This window comes from Protopterus annectens, chromosome 1.part0 (genome assembly GCF_019279795.1).
Source record: "Protopterus annectens isolate FY-2018-M chromosome 1.part0, PAN1.0, whole genome shotgun sequence".
In the NCBI taxonomy this organism is placed as follows: domain Eukaryota; kingdom Metazoa; phylum Chordata; order Ceratodontiformes; family Protopteridae; genus Protopterus; species Protopterus annectens.
In genome coordinates, this window is record NC_056725.1 from 1922122879 (window position 1) to 1922140587 (window position 17709).

Below are 17709 nucleotides of genomic sequence, written 5' to 3' on the forward strand. Positions count from 1 at the left end.
TTAATATTAGGAGTCTAAATCAGAAACTGCATTCACTTGAAGTACTTCTCACCCTGGAAGATGCTGATGTCTGTACAGTCACAGAAACATGGTTCAAGGCCTCAGAGAGTACCCCAGCCATGCAGGGCTATAATTACTGCCACACATTCAGACCACAAAACGAATGTAAAAAAAACAAAGGAGGAGGAGTATCCATCTTCATTAAAGGCAAATGCTTCTCTAGACTGGTTAAACAGTATGACTCCCTAGTGTTACTCCAAGCTAACTGTAGGAAAGACCCCCCTCCACATCATTGTTAGCTATACGTCCCCCACCATGAACCGCAAAAGCCACAGAGCCAACCTGGACCTATTTGAGTCACTCTAAGTACAGCCAAATACCCTGGCCATGGGTGACTTTAACTAACCTTCCATCGAATAGATAAAATGTATGAGCACAAACACACTTGCCCAAAGGTTCCTGGACTTTGTTAATGTTCTGTAGCAGATAGTCAGCACCCCTACAAGGGGTTGAAACATCCTTGATATAGTGCTCACCAATATGGGGGATCACTGTACCATCCCATGTGTTGGGCCCTCCCTGGTGAAGTCCAATCATATATTAGTCTCATTGGAAGTAACGATCATACCTGACCCACCTTCAGGAGCAAAAAGGTACAATTTTTTTTCCAAAGCAAACTATAGCCTACTGAGCGATGGCATCAATAGTGTCAGACCCCTTGCCAACACTGACAGCAATGACCCTATACTGAGTGTACACAAATATCCTGTATAAACACCTATATAAATTTAAGGACTCAGCTGTATCAAAATGAATTAAATCAAGATTCTCATGAAAAAATAAGCCACCCTGGTGGACATCCAGCATAAATAGATTATACAATAAAAGAAAGAAACTGTTGTCAAAAAACAAGAGGGAACAGTCCCAGTGAAGGAAGAACTCCCTCCAAAACATAAACAAGCAGATTCAAAGTCCACTAAAGCTAATTACAAAACTAAATTAGCATCCTTATCTAAGGAAAATCACAAAGCATTCTTTATCTACTTCCAAAATCTAAAAGGGAAGGACCAGCTTTGTGCCAAACTATCTGTGGATGGTACCACTTATACTGAACCTGAGGACATCACCAACCTGTTAGGAGACAGGTTTGGCTAAAATTTCACCCTTCCCTGTCCCCACCATTTATATGCCATAACATACTTGTCACCAGTCTTCTGCCTAGTATCTCCAGAGACCAGGTCATAACCGCACTCTCCAAGGCCAAAAACACAGCCTCTATGGGACTGGACAGCATCCCAGGCTGCTTATTAAATTGTCTAAAGCAGGAGTTAGCAGAACCGCTGGTCACACTCTTCAATCTAAGTCTAAACACTGACTTTGTCCCAGCTGAGTGCAAAACAGCAACTGTAATCCTCTTCAACAAAGGGGGTCTCTCATCCAACCCTGGGAACTATCGACCCATAGGCCTAACCAACTTTATTTGCAAGGTCAGGTAGAGAATTATCATGGAGCTTATCAACAAGGAGATAGCTGACCTTCAAGCTCTTAACCTGACCCAGTTTGGCTTTGTTAAGGGTATATCTTGCCTGCTAAACCTGGTGGACTTCTATGAGAATGTCACCAAGGCCCTGGGTGAAGGCAAAACAATTCATACTACCTATCTCAACCTAGCCAAGACCTTTAAGACAGTCCCTCACTCAGGCATCATTAAGAAACTCACCCAGCTGGGAATTAACCTTTATGTCACTAGATGGGTTGCCAACTGGCTCACAAACAGAACACATACAGTCAAAATTGTGGATGCCACCTCTGCTGCAAGACCTGTTACTAGTAGTGTTCCACAAGGGTCTGTGCTAAGCCCCCTACTGTTTGTTATCTATTTTTTAGAAGTCCAGGCAAAAATAGATGGGCTATGGCTTACAAAGTTTGCTGATGACTGCAAACTGGGTGCAATGATCGAATCCCCCAAACATGTTAACATACTACAAAATGGGCTTACACAGACAAATGATTTGTGTCAATACCACGGACATAAACTAAATGCAAAAAAAATGCATTATTATCCACTTCGGCAAAGGAGATACCCCTGTTAATTACAGCATCAATAATACACATGTAAGTTCAAACATTGTGGTGAGAGATTTAGGAACGCAAATTTATAGTGGCATTAATTTTGATCATCAGATGTCCACAATAGTAAGGAGGGCATCCTATCTTACGCTTATAAGTAAGAGTATAGCATACAAAGCTAAGGAGGCTATAACTCCCCTGTAGTCGGCTCTCATCGGACCAATAATGGAGTACAATGCCCCCTTCTGTATGTACCTCACCAGACAACTGCAGCATCTGGAGAAACCTCAGAGGTCTCTCACCAAGAAAATTCAGGGCCTACAACACATGATCTACATGGACAGACTGAAGGCCTATCACTTTACTCAGTATCGTATAGACTGCTCAGAGGAGACTTGTGCCTGGCCTACAGAGCAGTCTCAGACCCTACCTTGATGAAGCTGCTGCCCAAATCCATAAATCTAATGGGACAAGATTAATTCACTCTAGGGATCTTGACCTAGCCTGCGATATTAACAGCACATGCTGGAGATACAGATATGTCTCCCAGAGGTTGCCACTGCTCTGGAACAAGCCCCCAATCCATGTAAAACAATGACCCTATTTAAGCATAACCTGGACAAGTGGATCGGAAACTGTAAATTTCCACCAGGGGTTTCACCTATGTCCCTCTTAGACAGGGGCAGCCAGTGCTGATCTTAGATTCATGCACAAACATAGCCTATATATCTTGGTCCATAAGCGAACAAGGGTATAACATGGCTAGGGTAGTAGACACCTGAGGGCCAATAGCCTAGTAACCCCCTATGATACTATGATCCTATGATAAACATCAATGTTATGAGTGCATGTCTTATGTGGTGAATGCAGTCCTACACTTTTAAATAATGTTTTTGACCTCTGACATACAACACATACATTTTTTTCAGAGCAAATGATAAATGTGACGTGTTATTTTCTAGTATCAATGGAATACTTTCACTTGACACCAGATTCCATACTATAAGTGAAAAGCTTCAGTACCAGAGAATTGAAGATGAAGAGAGGTCAGAAAAGCCAAAATTATGCACCAATCTTCAGTGGATTGAGAGAGGAGACACAGCACTCCAGGCATGACCTACTGCTAATTATTGTGGACAAATTTTATCACCCCTGATAACACTTTTTTATATGCATTTCGTAATTTCTTGTCTTTATGTTATAACCACTAACCATAGCTGTCCAAACACATACCTAACAATGACAGTGGTGATCTACATGTATATGTAACACGAATGTAAATCACATGCACAATCTCAAGTACCCTTTCCTGCATGTCTGTGACTGATCACTCTAGTAAGCACAGGACACCAGATTAACACTACTCTGACCACCTCCAAACACAATTACTGCGGGATTACAAGTCAATTTAAGCTACTGGTCCAAACTTTAGCCAGATATTTTTTTAAGGGAGCAAGCCTCCCTGCACTCCAAGGCTCCCGCATTCCCTAACTTAAGTATAATAACTTCATTTTTCACACAACATGGAGAAGATTGATAAGTAAAGTCCTCAAATTGTCATATTTGGTATATTTACTGCATGATTACAAAACAATGGAATAAACTGAAAACTTTGAATCACTGCTGGCAAACCAATAAAAGCTGCACCAGCACTGATTTTCAGTGGGAAATGGCAGTCAAAAAGCTGCAAATCATGCCATTGTACTCAATAAGTTGCAACCTCATCAGCATTATATATGTTCAAATGCAGGGAAGTCTTCCCTCTGTATAGTCTGTCTACGATTTTATTGTATTTGTAATACTGAATATAAGGCTTTTGGATGGCATCACCTTGGCACTGGGATACTTGGATGAATGCTTCTATTTGGTAAAAACAAATATCTCCATGATACTTTGCTGACAGGGCCAGTGTTAGCATCTTGGAGACCCCCAGCAAGTGTCAAGTTGAGAGCCCCTGAACACTTCAATCCAAGTATCACCATGTCACTTCCACCCCTTCAAAGTAACCTTTTAGTTGATGCTGTAAAGTTTTAGGAGTAGCATGCACAGACTGATCCATAGCTACTATGCTTTTACATTATGACAGACCTGTGTACCACACCGTTTTAGCCCATCTCACAGAGGGACTGTTACCATGACTGGAATTTAATTGCCATGGTGTTACCTTTTATCAACCCTATGTACAGGGACAGCCTTAAGTGAAATGGTGCCCTAGATGAAAGGCTTTATGGCACCCCATGCCTATTCTTTAACTCCCCCCCCCTGCATACAGCCTGCAGCACTCCCCCTGTTTCGCCCACCCTGGGCCCCCTACACCATGCAGATTACTCTTTTTTTTTTCTCTTTTCTCACAGTTTGCCTTACTCTCCCACTTTTTCCATGAGCCATGGCTTTCTAGATTTGCTGAATAGTGTTTTACATTTTTTTTGTTTTGTTGTTGCTTTTTTTAAACAACCTTTTTCATCCAGTGGTGACCTGAACAAAAATGATGTCTGAAGAAATAAATTAATTGGTACTGTTCAACTTAACTTTTCTTTGCATCCTTACAACACAGATTAACTAGCCAAAATAGCACAGTAATAACTGTTTAGGAAATAACTGAGTTAAGCCAGGGGTCTGGGGACCACCAGGCCCTCAGAATCTATAGGGTTATTGATGTCCTGAGGTGCATTTTAAATAATTTTTCTAACCTGTGACCTGGTTATAGAATAGTTAATAACAGCTCAGCTTGTTGAGGTCCACTTGATCAAACTGTGACCACTGAATACATAGCTCAACAAAATGAACAACACATTTGGTAAAACTGAAAAAAAAATATGGATAACATATTTTTTGTGGTACAAGCCCTCTGCACCCAATACTTTAATTAATGCAATATCAAGACTAGCACATTTCAAAAGAAATTGCTATTGTGTGCTTACAAGGGGTTTAAAGTAACTATGGTGCTTTACTATTATTATTTGACACTTGTTTACTGGGAAAGTCCAACTGGGATAATATCCCATTTCCATCAGAAGCCCAGGGTGAAAAGCTTCACATTGACATAATATGCTTATAGTTAAATAAAGTTATTACAAAGTACAGAAGAATGACATATTAACCAAGTAAAAAAATCAGCTTCAGCTCATACAGTGTGAACCTATACATGCATAGTGTAAATATTTAGACAGCTACAACAAGCTGAAAAAGAAGATTGTCAATAGATAAAAGTATTTATAAGTTGCAGTTCATAGAGATGACATTAAACACACTGAGTGCATTATTCAGTATATATATATATATATATATATATATATATATATATATATATATATATACACAGAGAGAGAGGGGGAGAATATATATATATATATATATATATATATATATATATATATATATATATATGTATATAGAGAGAGAGAGGGAAAATATATATATATATATATATATATATATATATATATATATATATATATATTTTTTTTTTTTTTTTTTTTTTTTTTCAGGAGACTCCCTATATGCCTGTACCATTGCAAAAATGTGGAACTTTCACCCACTGGAAGTTAGGACACAGACAGACAAACATAGTTTCAAAAATCGGCTAAAATCCTACTTCACCAGGTCCTGGATATGTGTATGTTCCAACCAAGGTTAACTCTTTTATAATCCACCTAGCCTCTTTATGTATAGTTAAACTCAGCTTAGCTTGCTGTTATGTTTTCCAATGTGGTGGAATTATGTTTACAATATTTTGAGACTAATAAGTTTAATAAACTTGTGTACTTTTCTTATCTCTCCACTTTGTCAAATTGTTAGCCTGTTTTTTTAAACAGTTGTATGCTCTCTTTCAACTAACATTTTGTATGTTTAAACATTTCTTGATTGTCTAACTACTATGGAGTTTGTCTCGCCGGGTCTCCTCTGAAAACGGGCAATCTTGCCCAGTCAGACTTACCTGGTAAACAAATGTACAATAAAATAAATAAATAAATAAATTATTTGGAACAGAGATGACTAGATAATATAGCCTGGGCAAAAATATATCCATCCTTTGTCTAAGAAAAAGATTTTACCAAATCCTTCTCTCTGAACATAGTCAAAGTATGCTGGTAGTACAAAGAGGGAGGTACTAGTTCAGGCTGGGTTAGTGCAGGAACGGAGACAGGTTTTATTAGGTAGTCTTTTAGTAGTTGTTTGTGATGGAGAGGTTGCAGGTAGTTCTAATTTGCAGGGGGGTAGAATTCCATTTTTTGTGACAATGGTATGACTGGAGACTTTGGCCAAAGGATGTGAGGGTTTATATATGCTGAGAAAAGCTATCTTTTTTCAGTGCACAGGCTGTGATTAGTTTTGCTACAATAATTCGTACAACTGTGTTTACTACATCACTCATTTAAAAACTGTGTAAATTGTCATTACTTTTTACTAAAAACACAATTTTGGACTGTGGGTTAGATTTTCCCTTTGACCTGTAAGCATATGGTGGGAAAATATAGCTTACATTCCAGTGCTAATGCTCTTTAATCAATATGGAACTGCAGCCTTAAATTTCTGAACTTCTGCTTTGTCTGACGCATCTTTTGCCTCTCACAGGTCTATCATGTTGGACAACAGACACAATTTATAGTGCACAGTTTCCACCCTGGACAAGATTACATTATAGAGGTTCGCTGCAAGCCGGATCATGGTTTCTGGAGTGAATGGAGTACACCTGTCAGCATTCATACCCCCAAATGTAAGTCTTATTGCCAGTTCTACCTATTACCTTTCGGTAGGTTTAGAGCTTTCTAAACAGCTTATTAAACCATTTCCTGAAAGCAGCAGACAGGATGCATAGACAAGTGATTCAGTGTACTACCTTTCCAGGAAATGTACAGAGTATTTCATTCTTGAATAAATACAATCATCTTATAGATATCCTAATTGTAAGTTAAGTCATGAAATAATGAATACCTACTATATATTTAGCTAACTATTACTCTCAGGTTTTTTTACCAAATGCGTGTCACTGGGTTGCATACCATTTTAGGACAGCATTGGGTTTAGTAACTAAGTTATGTAACAGATACAAAGCATGACAGTAACAATAATATAAAGTAATTCATGAAGTATTTTTGTAGTTTATTTTATAGGTTCATAGGTTTATACTAGGGTAAATACCACTAAGACCCTTATAAACCTAGCACTGTAACCCAAACGTGACCCAACAATTTGATTTATATAGGAGTGATTTATGACTACCGCTTTCCATCAGAGACATAGACCAGGGGTGAGTTTTCAATTACCCAGCCATTGGTCCAAGTTGCACTTGGGCTAGGCAGGAACTATGCTTCACATGGAGTGGGAACCTGTGCCAAAGAATGGGAATTTTCAGAGAAACATATCTGTCTCTCCAATATGCCCTATTTATGTCACAAGCAAAATTTAAGTCTTTTGATAAGTAGTTCTGATGCTGTTTGCTTTGCAGATGTGAAAAAGGTTCATCAAAATAGGGTCCAGAGATGCCCTGTATGCCAGCTAAAGATCACCTCTCATAAGTCTGTATGATACTGAGTAAGGAGACAGGGCTTTGAGGCAATCATAGTAGGATGTTGTGTTAACTCCATGTATTCTTTTTATAAGTAACCTTTGTGGACGTTCCAGTTGCTGCATGTGTCTGGTCATGTACATACCAAAGGGAGAATTATATTCTATAATGGGTCTGATGAGGGCTGAGTACAGTGCTACAATGACCTGTCTGGACCTAGATGCCAGGCCCTTAAATATAAGCTGAGCAACACAGAAGGATTTTCTTATTACCCCTGACACATGTTGGTCAAAGGTTGGGTTACTGTTTACATGACTTCCCAGATTCCTGACTAGTAAATCAATTTTTAGGGGTGTCTTTTTTTTTTTTTTTTTTTTTTATGGAAAACAGTTTTTTTTTTTTATTATTAGATTTTTATCAATCAATTAATGCAAGCCTTCTGTCAATGATTAAATGACTATTATTTGTATATTTTTTATATTTTTTTATTTTGAAATATGATATCTTAATAAACATTACATGAAATATGAATAGATAACATATAGGGGTCTCTTATTGATGATATAATTACCCAAGGCAGCTGACTTTCCAAAAGGTACGATAATGCATTTTTTGGCATTGAGTTTTAAGCCATGCCTTTGGCAACAAGCATTTGTCTGCATTAGACCTTTCAGAAGATTCTTTCATCTTGGAGGATTCAGTGACTGCTCTCAGTTTGCAATATCTGGGAATTTGGTCAGCTAGAGGCCTTTACATTGTCTTTGACCTCCGAGAAGTAGATGCCAAAGACGAGCAGGCCTAGCATGCAGTCCTGAGGGACTGCATTGGTGTCTGTCCATTTTGTGGAGGTAGCCTCACCGATCCTAATCTCTTGGGTTCTATCCATGAGACTGCTAGCTAGGTAGCGTATTATCAAGGTGTTTATGCCTAGTTCTGTAAGTTTGTTGATATTTCCTGAGTAGGGTATTGTATCAAGTGCTTTAGCCAAATCTAGGTAACCAGGGTAACCAGTATACACCACTTTCCTCTCATCCATTGCCTTTGTGACCTTTTCAAAGAAGTCCACCAGGTTCAGTAAGCATGACCTTCCTTTGACAAAGTCAGACTAGAATGGATCCAGTGTCTGGAGGTCTCCTATGTCCTTGCAGATAATGTTTTCATAGTTTTGCAAATAAAACTAGTCAGACTAGTGGGTTTGTAGTTTCCAGGATATGTTGAAGATCCTCCCTTATGAAAGGGGATGACAGTTGCAGTCCTCCATTCCTGTGACAGAATGTCTGTTTTAAGACTATAGTTAAGTAGTGACTCAAGGGGTTCTTATCAGTTGTATTTTAGACTGTTCAGAAAACATCCTGGGATGTTATTGGGGCCCACTGAGGCTGTGTTCTTGGCTTTAGTGAGCGCAACCAGTACATCCATCCACCCACCCATACATCCTCAACCCCTTTTTCCCATTTTGTGCATGTGGTCAGGGTGTCACTTTCAACAGTGACAATCATCTCGAGCCAAGCTTTACACCAATGGGTGGCTAGCAATGCCACGGTAGTTCATCCTAATCAATACACAATACAATAATAATAATAATAATAATAATACAATAATGCGCAAACAGTACATGCTCCCTAGTTAAAGTTGGAGGTGCTATGTTTGAGGGTATTTCTTGGGGGATGGTTGGAACTGAAGTTTTCTACTAACAAGTTTACTATATTGCCAGATTCAGTGAATGTGACAGTGGCACCATTAACCATCAGTTCATCACATTGCTGTGTGCTGCCCTTGAGGTTTCTAACATAGCTGAAGACGACATTAGGAATATATTTCACCTACAAGCTATCTTAACCTCAAAGTTGGCATTGTTTGACCTAATTAGACCTTTTAGTTGTCCTTTTTAATTAGATGAGAGATTTTTTTTAGCTTTATGGGAATTACCCTTCCTGACTTTTGCCATATTTTTTCCCTTTTGTGGTATATCTTGTTTAGCAATTTGTTTCTGGGCTAGTTTTTGACTTGCATCTCATAGGTACAGCAGCCTCTATGCAGCCATTGCCATAGCTATACAAAGTTTCAGAAAGCAATTCAGTATAGACTGCTGTGTTCTCAGGGTTTGGAGGGGTACTGAATTTTGAAAAATCATCACATAATAAAAAGTAGTTTTCCTTGGAAAAGTTCATAACTGTTATTGGTTTTACTCAAATTACAGAGCTGATTTTGATTTCAAAGGAGACAGCTTCATTGTTGGGCCCTGTCAGGCAGGATGAGACATTGGGAGGAAGGGGTTGCAGAGTTCTCCCAGATTTATGAGTACAAGATCCAGAATGTTAGAGCTTCTAGTGGGCATTTTCACTATCGTGTCCAGGGTGTTTGTATTTACAAAGTCCAAGAATCTCTTTGCCTGTAGATTTGAGTCCATGTAGGATTCCTAGTCTATTTAGAGGTAATTAAAGTCTCCCATGAGTAGGGTGTTAGGCTGGATGGTAAGTGTGTTCAGAAAGTTCAAGTATACATTGAACTTCTTGGGTCATGGAGGGTGACCTATTGCTGGCTAGGATATAGTACAGGATTTTGTCTATGGTGACCTGCATTTGGAGGAACTCCAGTGTGTCATCCTGTTTGACAAACCTATAAGTACAATATGCTTGGTATCGATGTATATCTGGAAACCTTCACCTTTAGCCCTTGTCTGTGCAAATACCAGTCTAAAAGTGTGGAAGGAATTGAATCCTTGCACTGCTGGTGTATTCTTTGCTACTTTAAACTATGTCTCGATAACTGCACAGATGTCTATATTCTCAAAAGTAAGGAGGGCTTGGAGGGACTGTCTAGCACTGAGCAGTAGATCCTACGGTTCAGTTGAGTTGATTTTGCTATATCGGTAGGTTTCTCTATTAGGCTTTGCCTAAAAAAGGCACTACAGGGTTGGATAAAGCTTTAGTCAGTATTTGAAAGCTTATATGGGAAAGGTGCAGACCACCCTTGTCAAAGCAATGTGATCTGTTAACTATATTGTCCCAAGCTGACAAATATTGGATCCCCTTTGAATGACACCAAAAATACAACCAATTGTTAAAATCAATCATTTTTTGCTCATACTGTGGCACCATCCTCAGTGATGGTAAGATGCTACTCAATGCCAGGCTCATACCGGTCTGAGACACATGACAGCACCATAATGTCTCTCTTCACATAGTCCTGGGAGGTACATTTCAGGTCATTTACAACTACATGGAGTATGATGGAATCATACTGGTACCTTATTGGGTTAAGGCAATGCTTATCAGAATCCTGAAATGTTGCAAGGATGGATTTAAACTAGGTATCACTTCTCGCAACTGTCCAGATTTTGCGTCATATTTTTGGTCTGTTCCTCATAAAATTTGTGTTCTTTTGGAAAATCATTCAGGATTGAAGTCACTAAATAATGACAGACATTTGAATTTCAGACTTCATATTCTTCAGAAAATGAATGCCAATGCAAAACCTATTATTCTAGCAACTTTCTAAATTTATAAGAGCATTATTTAAAATTTGTCAATATTGTTGGGGCTTCATCCCTCGTTATTTTTTCCTTCGTCCAGATTTCTTGTGCTAAGAGATTGAGATGTATGCTAGATATTAAACTTTTTAGTTCCATAATGTTCTTTCGGACGCACACATACATATATCTGAAAACTTGACAAAAGTAAAATAATATGAAATTAAACATTTTTTTCTCCAGCTACGTCTTATATATCCCACAAATGTTTGCCAGGAACATATGCTGAACACTGAAAGAGACAGTGGATGGGGAGAACACTCCATTTTCTAGAAGAGCTTCTTGTTTCACTTATTTCTTTTATTAAGGCAGTAAAGGCTGTGCAATAGTGTTATACATTATACCTCCCATTCCTCCCATTCCTAAGCTGTGTATTAATACTTCCCTAGAACTATTTGTTTCAGTGTGTGCGTGTGTGTGCATGTGTGTGCGTGTCTGTGCGTGTTTGTGTGCGTGTGTGTGTATATGTGTGTGTGTGTGTGTGTGTGTGTGTGTGTGTGTGTGTGTGTGTGTGTGTGTGTGTGTGTGTGTGCATGCGTGTGTATGTGTGTGTGTGTGTGTGTGTGTGTGTGTGTGTGTGTGTGTGTGTGTGTGTGTGTGTGTGTGTGTGTGTGTGTGTGTGTGTGTGCTGCTCTACTGCTCAATTTAAAATCCACCAGTTAACCAACTAGCAAAGGACAAGTCAGTGAAGTTAAACTCTCCAGCCACTGTTTTCTACAGAAAATTAATGCCATTGCAGTTTCTAAATGTGCTCTAGCAGTGATTTTTTTTTCTTTCGCAAGATTTCTTCCCTCCTTCATGTTTGTGTGACTATGCAAGTGGTATATATATATATATATATATATATATATATATATATATATATATATATATATATATATATATATATATATATAAGTTCAGATGGTATGATGGACTTGCCCCCTTACATGAGAGTGCAGAGGGGCTTGTCCACTGCAAAAATGCTCACATTTAATCTTATCATGGAATTGATTTATTAAGCAGTCCTGTTTGGTGAGTTGGTTTATTGAGGACTTAAGCATTCCTAGAGGAAGTGTGTATGTATCTTTACCTTTTAGATACCTCTTCATTTTTGGAATGCCTTTTGGTCATGAATATCTATGAAAAGAAAAGAGAGTGATGCCACTAAGTTATATTAGTTTTGCTAATGCTTTGGAAGATTGATTCAGAAACAATGGTGCACACTGTGTAGTACCACATGCCAGTAATGTTTTGCCAGGCATATGTGGACATGTACAGTTCAAAGACAATGGGTTTGTAGCAGAATGGGGTACATATCACTGCATGTATAACAAGGGGGCATGTATCACAGTATGTACCATTATAGGGTTTGTATCACTGCATGTACCACATTGGGGCACATGTCATTACATGTACCACAGTGGGTCACATGTCATAGCATATACCACAATAGGCATGCATCATCATTGATCCGCGGTGGTGGTGCTGCGGTAACGTTGTCGCATCACAGTAAGACGCTGTCCGGTTTGATTCTCAGCTAGAGCGTCTTCTGCGTGCAGACATGCGTGAATGGGCATACCTTCATTGAAGGTTGTGCATCAGGGCTGGTAACTCGGCACGTAAAAGTCAACTACTAATCATTAGTGGACAGGAGTTCTGCTGTGGCAACCCCTAATCGGGAAAAGCCGAAAGATACAACAACAAAAAATCATGCATCATTGCATGTAAAACGGTGCAGGGCATATCACTGCATGTACCATAATGGGGCACATATCATTGCATATACCACAATAGGCATGTATCATTGCATATACCAGAATGGAGCACACATCACTGCATGTAACACATTGTGGCACATATCACTGCATGTACCACAATAGGCACATATCGCTGCATGTATCACAATGGAGCACATATCACTGCATGTACCACGATGGGGTATAATATTCCTACATGTTCCACCATGGGGCACAGATCACTGCATATGCCAAATGAACTGTAAGTGATGCAGCTTTTAATACCAGTATAGCAACACAAAGACAACCATCAGCTGTAAGCCATTACATGCTGAACTAAATTAAACAGAGAGTGCACTAACACACAGAGCAATAAACTTGTGCTACAGCGATAAACTTGTGCTGCAGCACAAGTATGTGAGCATGAGATTACAGCCCAATTACTTAACCATAACCAAGATGTGAAGCTTTAAACAGGGTGCCCAGACACATGTAAAATACATCTCCTGCATTGATAAGTATACTTGCAGAATGTGTCCATATCAAAAACAAATTACCCTGAGATATCAAGCCTATCTGCACAGAAACTGGAAGGAGTGGACTAGTGGGCAAGTCTTACATTTATAGCCTAGTAGTTAGAGTATATATTGTATAGCCGGTATGTCACAGAAATCTACAGATATATATTTGTAGTCAACAGCATATATAAATCCATAGAAAATGCAAGAACATTCAGATCTAAAAGACACAGACAGGCAAAAATATTACTAAACCATTTCATACATAAAAGAGTCACACCACACAACAGACAGCCACACAAGGGTAGCCAGTATATAACAATTGACTTCCATGCATTAGTTGAGGGAATGCATACATCAGAACATTAAAAGACCCCTATATATAGCATACAACAATCAATGGATATAGACATATACCTGTCATACTATGTGTTATGCAGTGAGGATTTTTTGAAAAGATGTCTTTCAGTGCTGCCAGTGGCAGCACAGTACAGTATCACTAATGACACTTAAGCTTTCATGTCTGGTAAGTGTAAGTGTATGCTGTTTGCTCAACTTTGGATCATGTTATCCCAGGCAAGATACCGCAGTAATGGCCCATATGATATATGTGCATATGTAATAAACTATAAAGTCCATAGCAGTACTGCTACATAGAAACTAGTATTTATACATAGTAATATTTATATTACTATTCTGTTACTGATCTGAGATGAGTTCTACCTTCACAGCCATATACATAATCTGCATATATATGGCAAGATCAAAAACACCTCCAAGGAATGATGCAGATATGCTTGCAGATTATGGATAGAAGTCATCTCAAGCAAAACAGACATGCTTGTACACAAAGACATGCCTGCTGTGTAGGTGTGTATAATACATGTTGCAAATGTACCGTACACAGTGCAAAATACAGAATACCACTGCATGATAGCACATGTAAGTGATAGATACATATGATATATGCTGTGGCGTGAAGATCATTGGCATGTACAATGCTGACATATAGCATGAACGAGTCATACAGTGAAATAAACAGAAATGGCCTCATCAATAGGTATTGCAGGAAGCAGCCAACCAGGGTAAATCAAATAATAATGGCTATATTACCATACACATGCCTAAGCAGCCAATCAAAGCATTGCAATCACATATAGCAGACATGGAAATTGCAAACATGCATCAGAGAACACAGCTGGCATCTAAGCCACCAAATGTGATATATTTGGTAATGTATGTTTCAAGGATCAACGGTGTGCATAATTTATACCCATCTTTAAACAATATGGTAGATGTGGAACTGAATGTATCAAGTAATGCACCAGGTATATCCATTGTAAATGATCTGCAGCCATGTTCTGAGAAGGTAGGATACCAACATTTCACAAGGGAAATGCCACAGATCAGCATTATGCAAAATATGTGCCAACCTTCCTAGAACATAGTGTAAAGTGCCATCCTCTCACACAGGATATGCAGTGCAAAAGTATGCTACATGATATGCACCCATATCTAGTGATTAGCACAGGTATGTCTCAAAAATTAAAGTAGGAATGAACCAGTGGCCACCTACCTTCAATGCTACAAAATGATAGGCATGCTGCATGTGTGCCATTACGTGGGCTATACCATGGAACATAACTGTGTACATTAGAGATTTCTGGCATAAGCAAAATCATTAAATATTTCAGCATTGATGTAAATCTGTTCTAACAGGTATATGGTCAGTGTAGACCCTCTGGGGCCAGTTATCCTATGCCAAGAAATCCTATGCAGTGTATTCACGGCTCTAACCAGCTATGAAAACAGAGAAAGATATTTTAGACATCAAGTACACACTGCATCACCATGCATCACCATGCACTCCTCTAATTATGATATGAAAGGACACTGAGTGCAAATGATTTCCAATGTGAGATTCACAATTTTAGTACAGTAATCACATTATTGTGTATAGGTTCATAGGTGTGTATTAGGCTAATGGCCCTGGGGCCTTTACAAGCCTAGCCGTAGGATTACCCTGGCATTGTGTCTACTAAAGCCTATTTATCTTTGAATATTTCTGTAGCACTCCAAAGTAGTACTATACAATGTAAGTGCATAGTCTTGCACAGAGCCAGTGTTAGCATTTTGGGAACCCCCAGCAAGTGTCAAGTTGAGGGACCCTGGACACTTTCAGATTAAGTATCACCCTGTTACTGCCTCCACTTCTAAGCAACCTTTCAGATCAAGTTGCAAAGTTTTAGGAGTAGTATGCACTGACTAACTGTAACTACAATGCCTTTACATTACACCAGGACTATGTTCCACACCATGTTGGCCCTTCTCACAGAGGGACATTCACAGTGACTGACATTTAGTTGCAACAATGATAAATTACAACAACTATCTGTACAGGACTCGATTACTGTTTCACCCCCCCCCCCCACACACACACACACACACACACACAAATCCTCCAGTGGTCCCCTCCATTTCCTCCAATCCCAGGCACACCACACCATGCACATTATTTTTTTTTTTTTTATTTCTTACATTTTAACTTACTCATCAGCATTTTCAAGAAGCCGTGACTTTCTGTATGTTTTGATGTGCATTATAAAGTTTTTTTTTATACAACCTTTTCATCCAGTGATGGCTTGAAGAGAAATTATCATTAAGGAAAGAAATTTAGTATCGCTGTTTAACTTCAGGCATCCTTGCATCCTTTCAGCACACCTTAATTGGCCAAGCCAGCACAGCAATAACCATTTAGGACATAACTTAGTTAAGCCAGGACCCCCTGAAGCCATAGAGTATAGATGTTTTGTGGTGTATTTAGAGCATTTTTCCGTTTTAATCCAGTGGTAACCTGAACAAAAATTGTGAGAAAGAAAATAATTTCAGTCTTATTTTTTTTCTTTCAAGGAAGATATAAGTTGTGCCTAAGGCTAAATGTACACAACTGATAACATAGCAGCTCATAACAGACAAACAGGACAATCGCTTGTGAGAATACACAAATCACATCAAGGAATACTGCCAGTCCTCCTAAAAAAAAAATAAATAAACAGTCACTGCCTCTGCATCCCACCTGTGTTAGGCTGGGATGAAAGCAGAGGTTCAAATGGACACAGTCATGTATTTCAAGTCACTGCTATCATACATATACATAGCATGCATCTTCAGTCTTCAGTCCTACCCCTAGGACAGCCACATGTTTGCATGACTGATACATCATTGTGAGGAAAGTGAAAAAAATAATGATTATAGTAATGTATTCTACTTTATTCCTCTTAGACAATATATTGCCCCATACACAAGCTATAGCAACCTTCTTTGTACACCTCCCAGGTGTGATAGAAAAGTAAAAGAAACAGTGACCACTCTGTCCCCAACCACAACACAAGCTATGACCTGCTGTGCACACCTCTAATGTTTTATTGCAATGAAAATTAAAGAAGTAATGACCACCCCATCCCCAGTCCCCCACACAACCTACAACACCATTCTGTACTCACCTCTGAACAGGTCTGGTTTTAAAATAGGTGGGGTTGAAGGCAGAGACCACCACTAATTCCATGTAAAAATCTATTTATACAGTCTAGGGCAGGCATGGGCAAACTACGGCCCAGGGGCCACATGCGGCTCGTTAAACGTTTTGATTCAGCCCGCCACCTCCCAACCATCCCGAATTACTCGGATTTTTCCGAGTTTTGGGGTCCCAATAATGGGGTGCCACGATTCCCGAGTGGCACCCCTTCATTTCCGATTTTTCGTCTTTTTTTTAGACTTTTTCATTTTTCGTGGTTTTGGAGCTGACGTCATCACGTGTGCGATGACGTCAGCTCCGTCAGCCTGTTGGAATTAAGATCAAGGGACATGCGGGAGTGCGTCTGTTTGAATAATGGGACTCCCCACCGTTTTGGATTTAAGCTCAATGGACTTTTACACCATAAAACTGCAGAGTTTTCCAGGCAGAATGGGAGTTGCTGCACAGCTTGCTTTAAAGTTTTAATGTAACAAATGTGCGCGCGTGTGTGTGTGTGTGTGTGTGTGTGTGTGTGTGTGTGTGTGTGTGTATGCGATCGGAGAGAAAGTGAGTGAATGCAGGTTTGAAAGGTGAAGAGTGTGTGTGTGTGAGCGATCGGAGAGAAAAAGTGAGTGAATGCAGATTTGAAAGGTAAAGTGTGTGCGTGTGTATGCGATCAGAGAAAGTGAGTGAATGCAGGTTTGAAAGGTGAAGTGTGTGTGTGTGTGTGTGTGTGTGTGTGTGTGTGTGTGTGTGTGTGTGTGTGTGTGTGTGTGTGTGTGTGTATGCGATCGGAGAGAGAAAGTGAGTGAATGCAGGTTTGAAAGGTGGAGTGTGTGTGTGTGTGT

The 17709-nt window shown here is 39.3% G+C and overlaps 1 protein-coding gene across 4 annotated transcripts in view; it reads left to right on the top strand.

Annotated features, from left to right (window-relative positions):
• The window catches only part of PRLR (prolactin receptor), a 2068968-nt gene that overhangs the window by 1987816 nt on the left and 63443 nt on the right, over nt 1-17709 (top strand). For all 4 annotated transcript variants that reach the window (XM_044070113.1, XM_044070132.1, XM_044070123.1 and 1 more), the window contains one exon: nt 6646-6787. In XM_044070113.1, coding sequence (XP_043926048.1) covers nt 6646-6787 — 142 coding nt within the window. The remainder of the gene's footprint in view (nt 1-6645; nt 6788-17709) is intronic.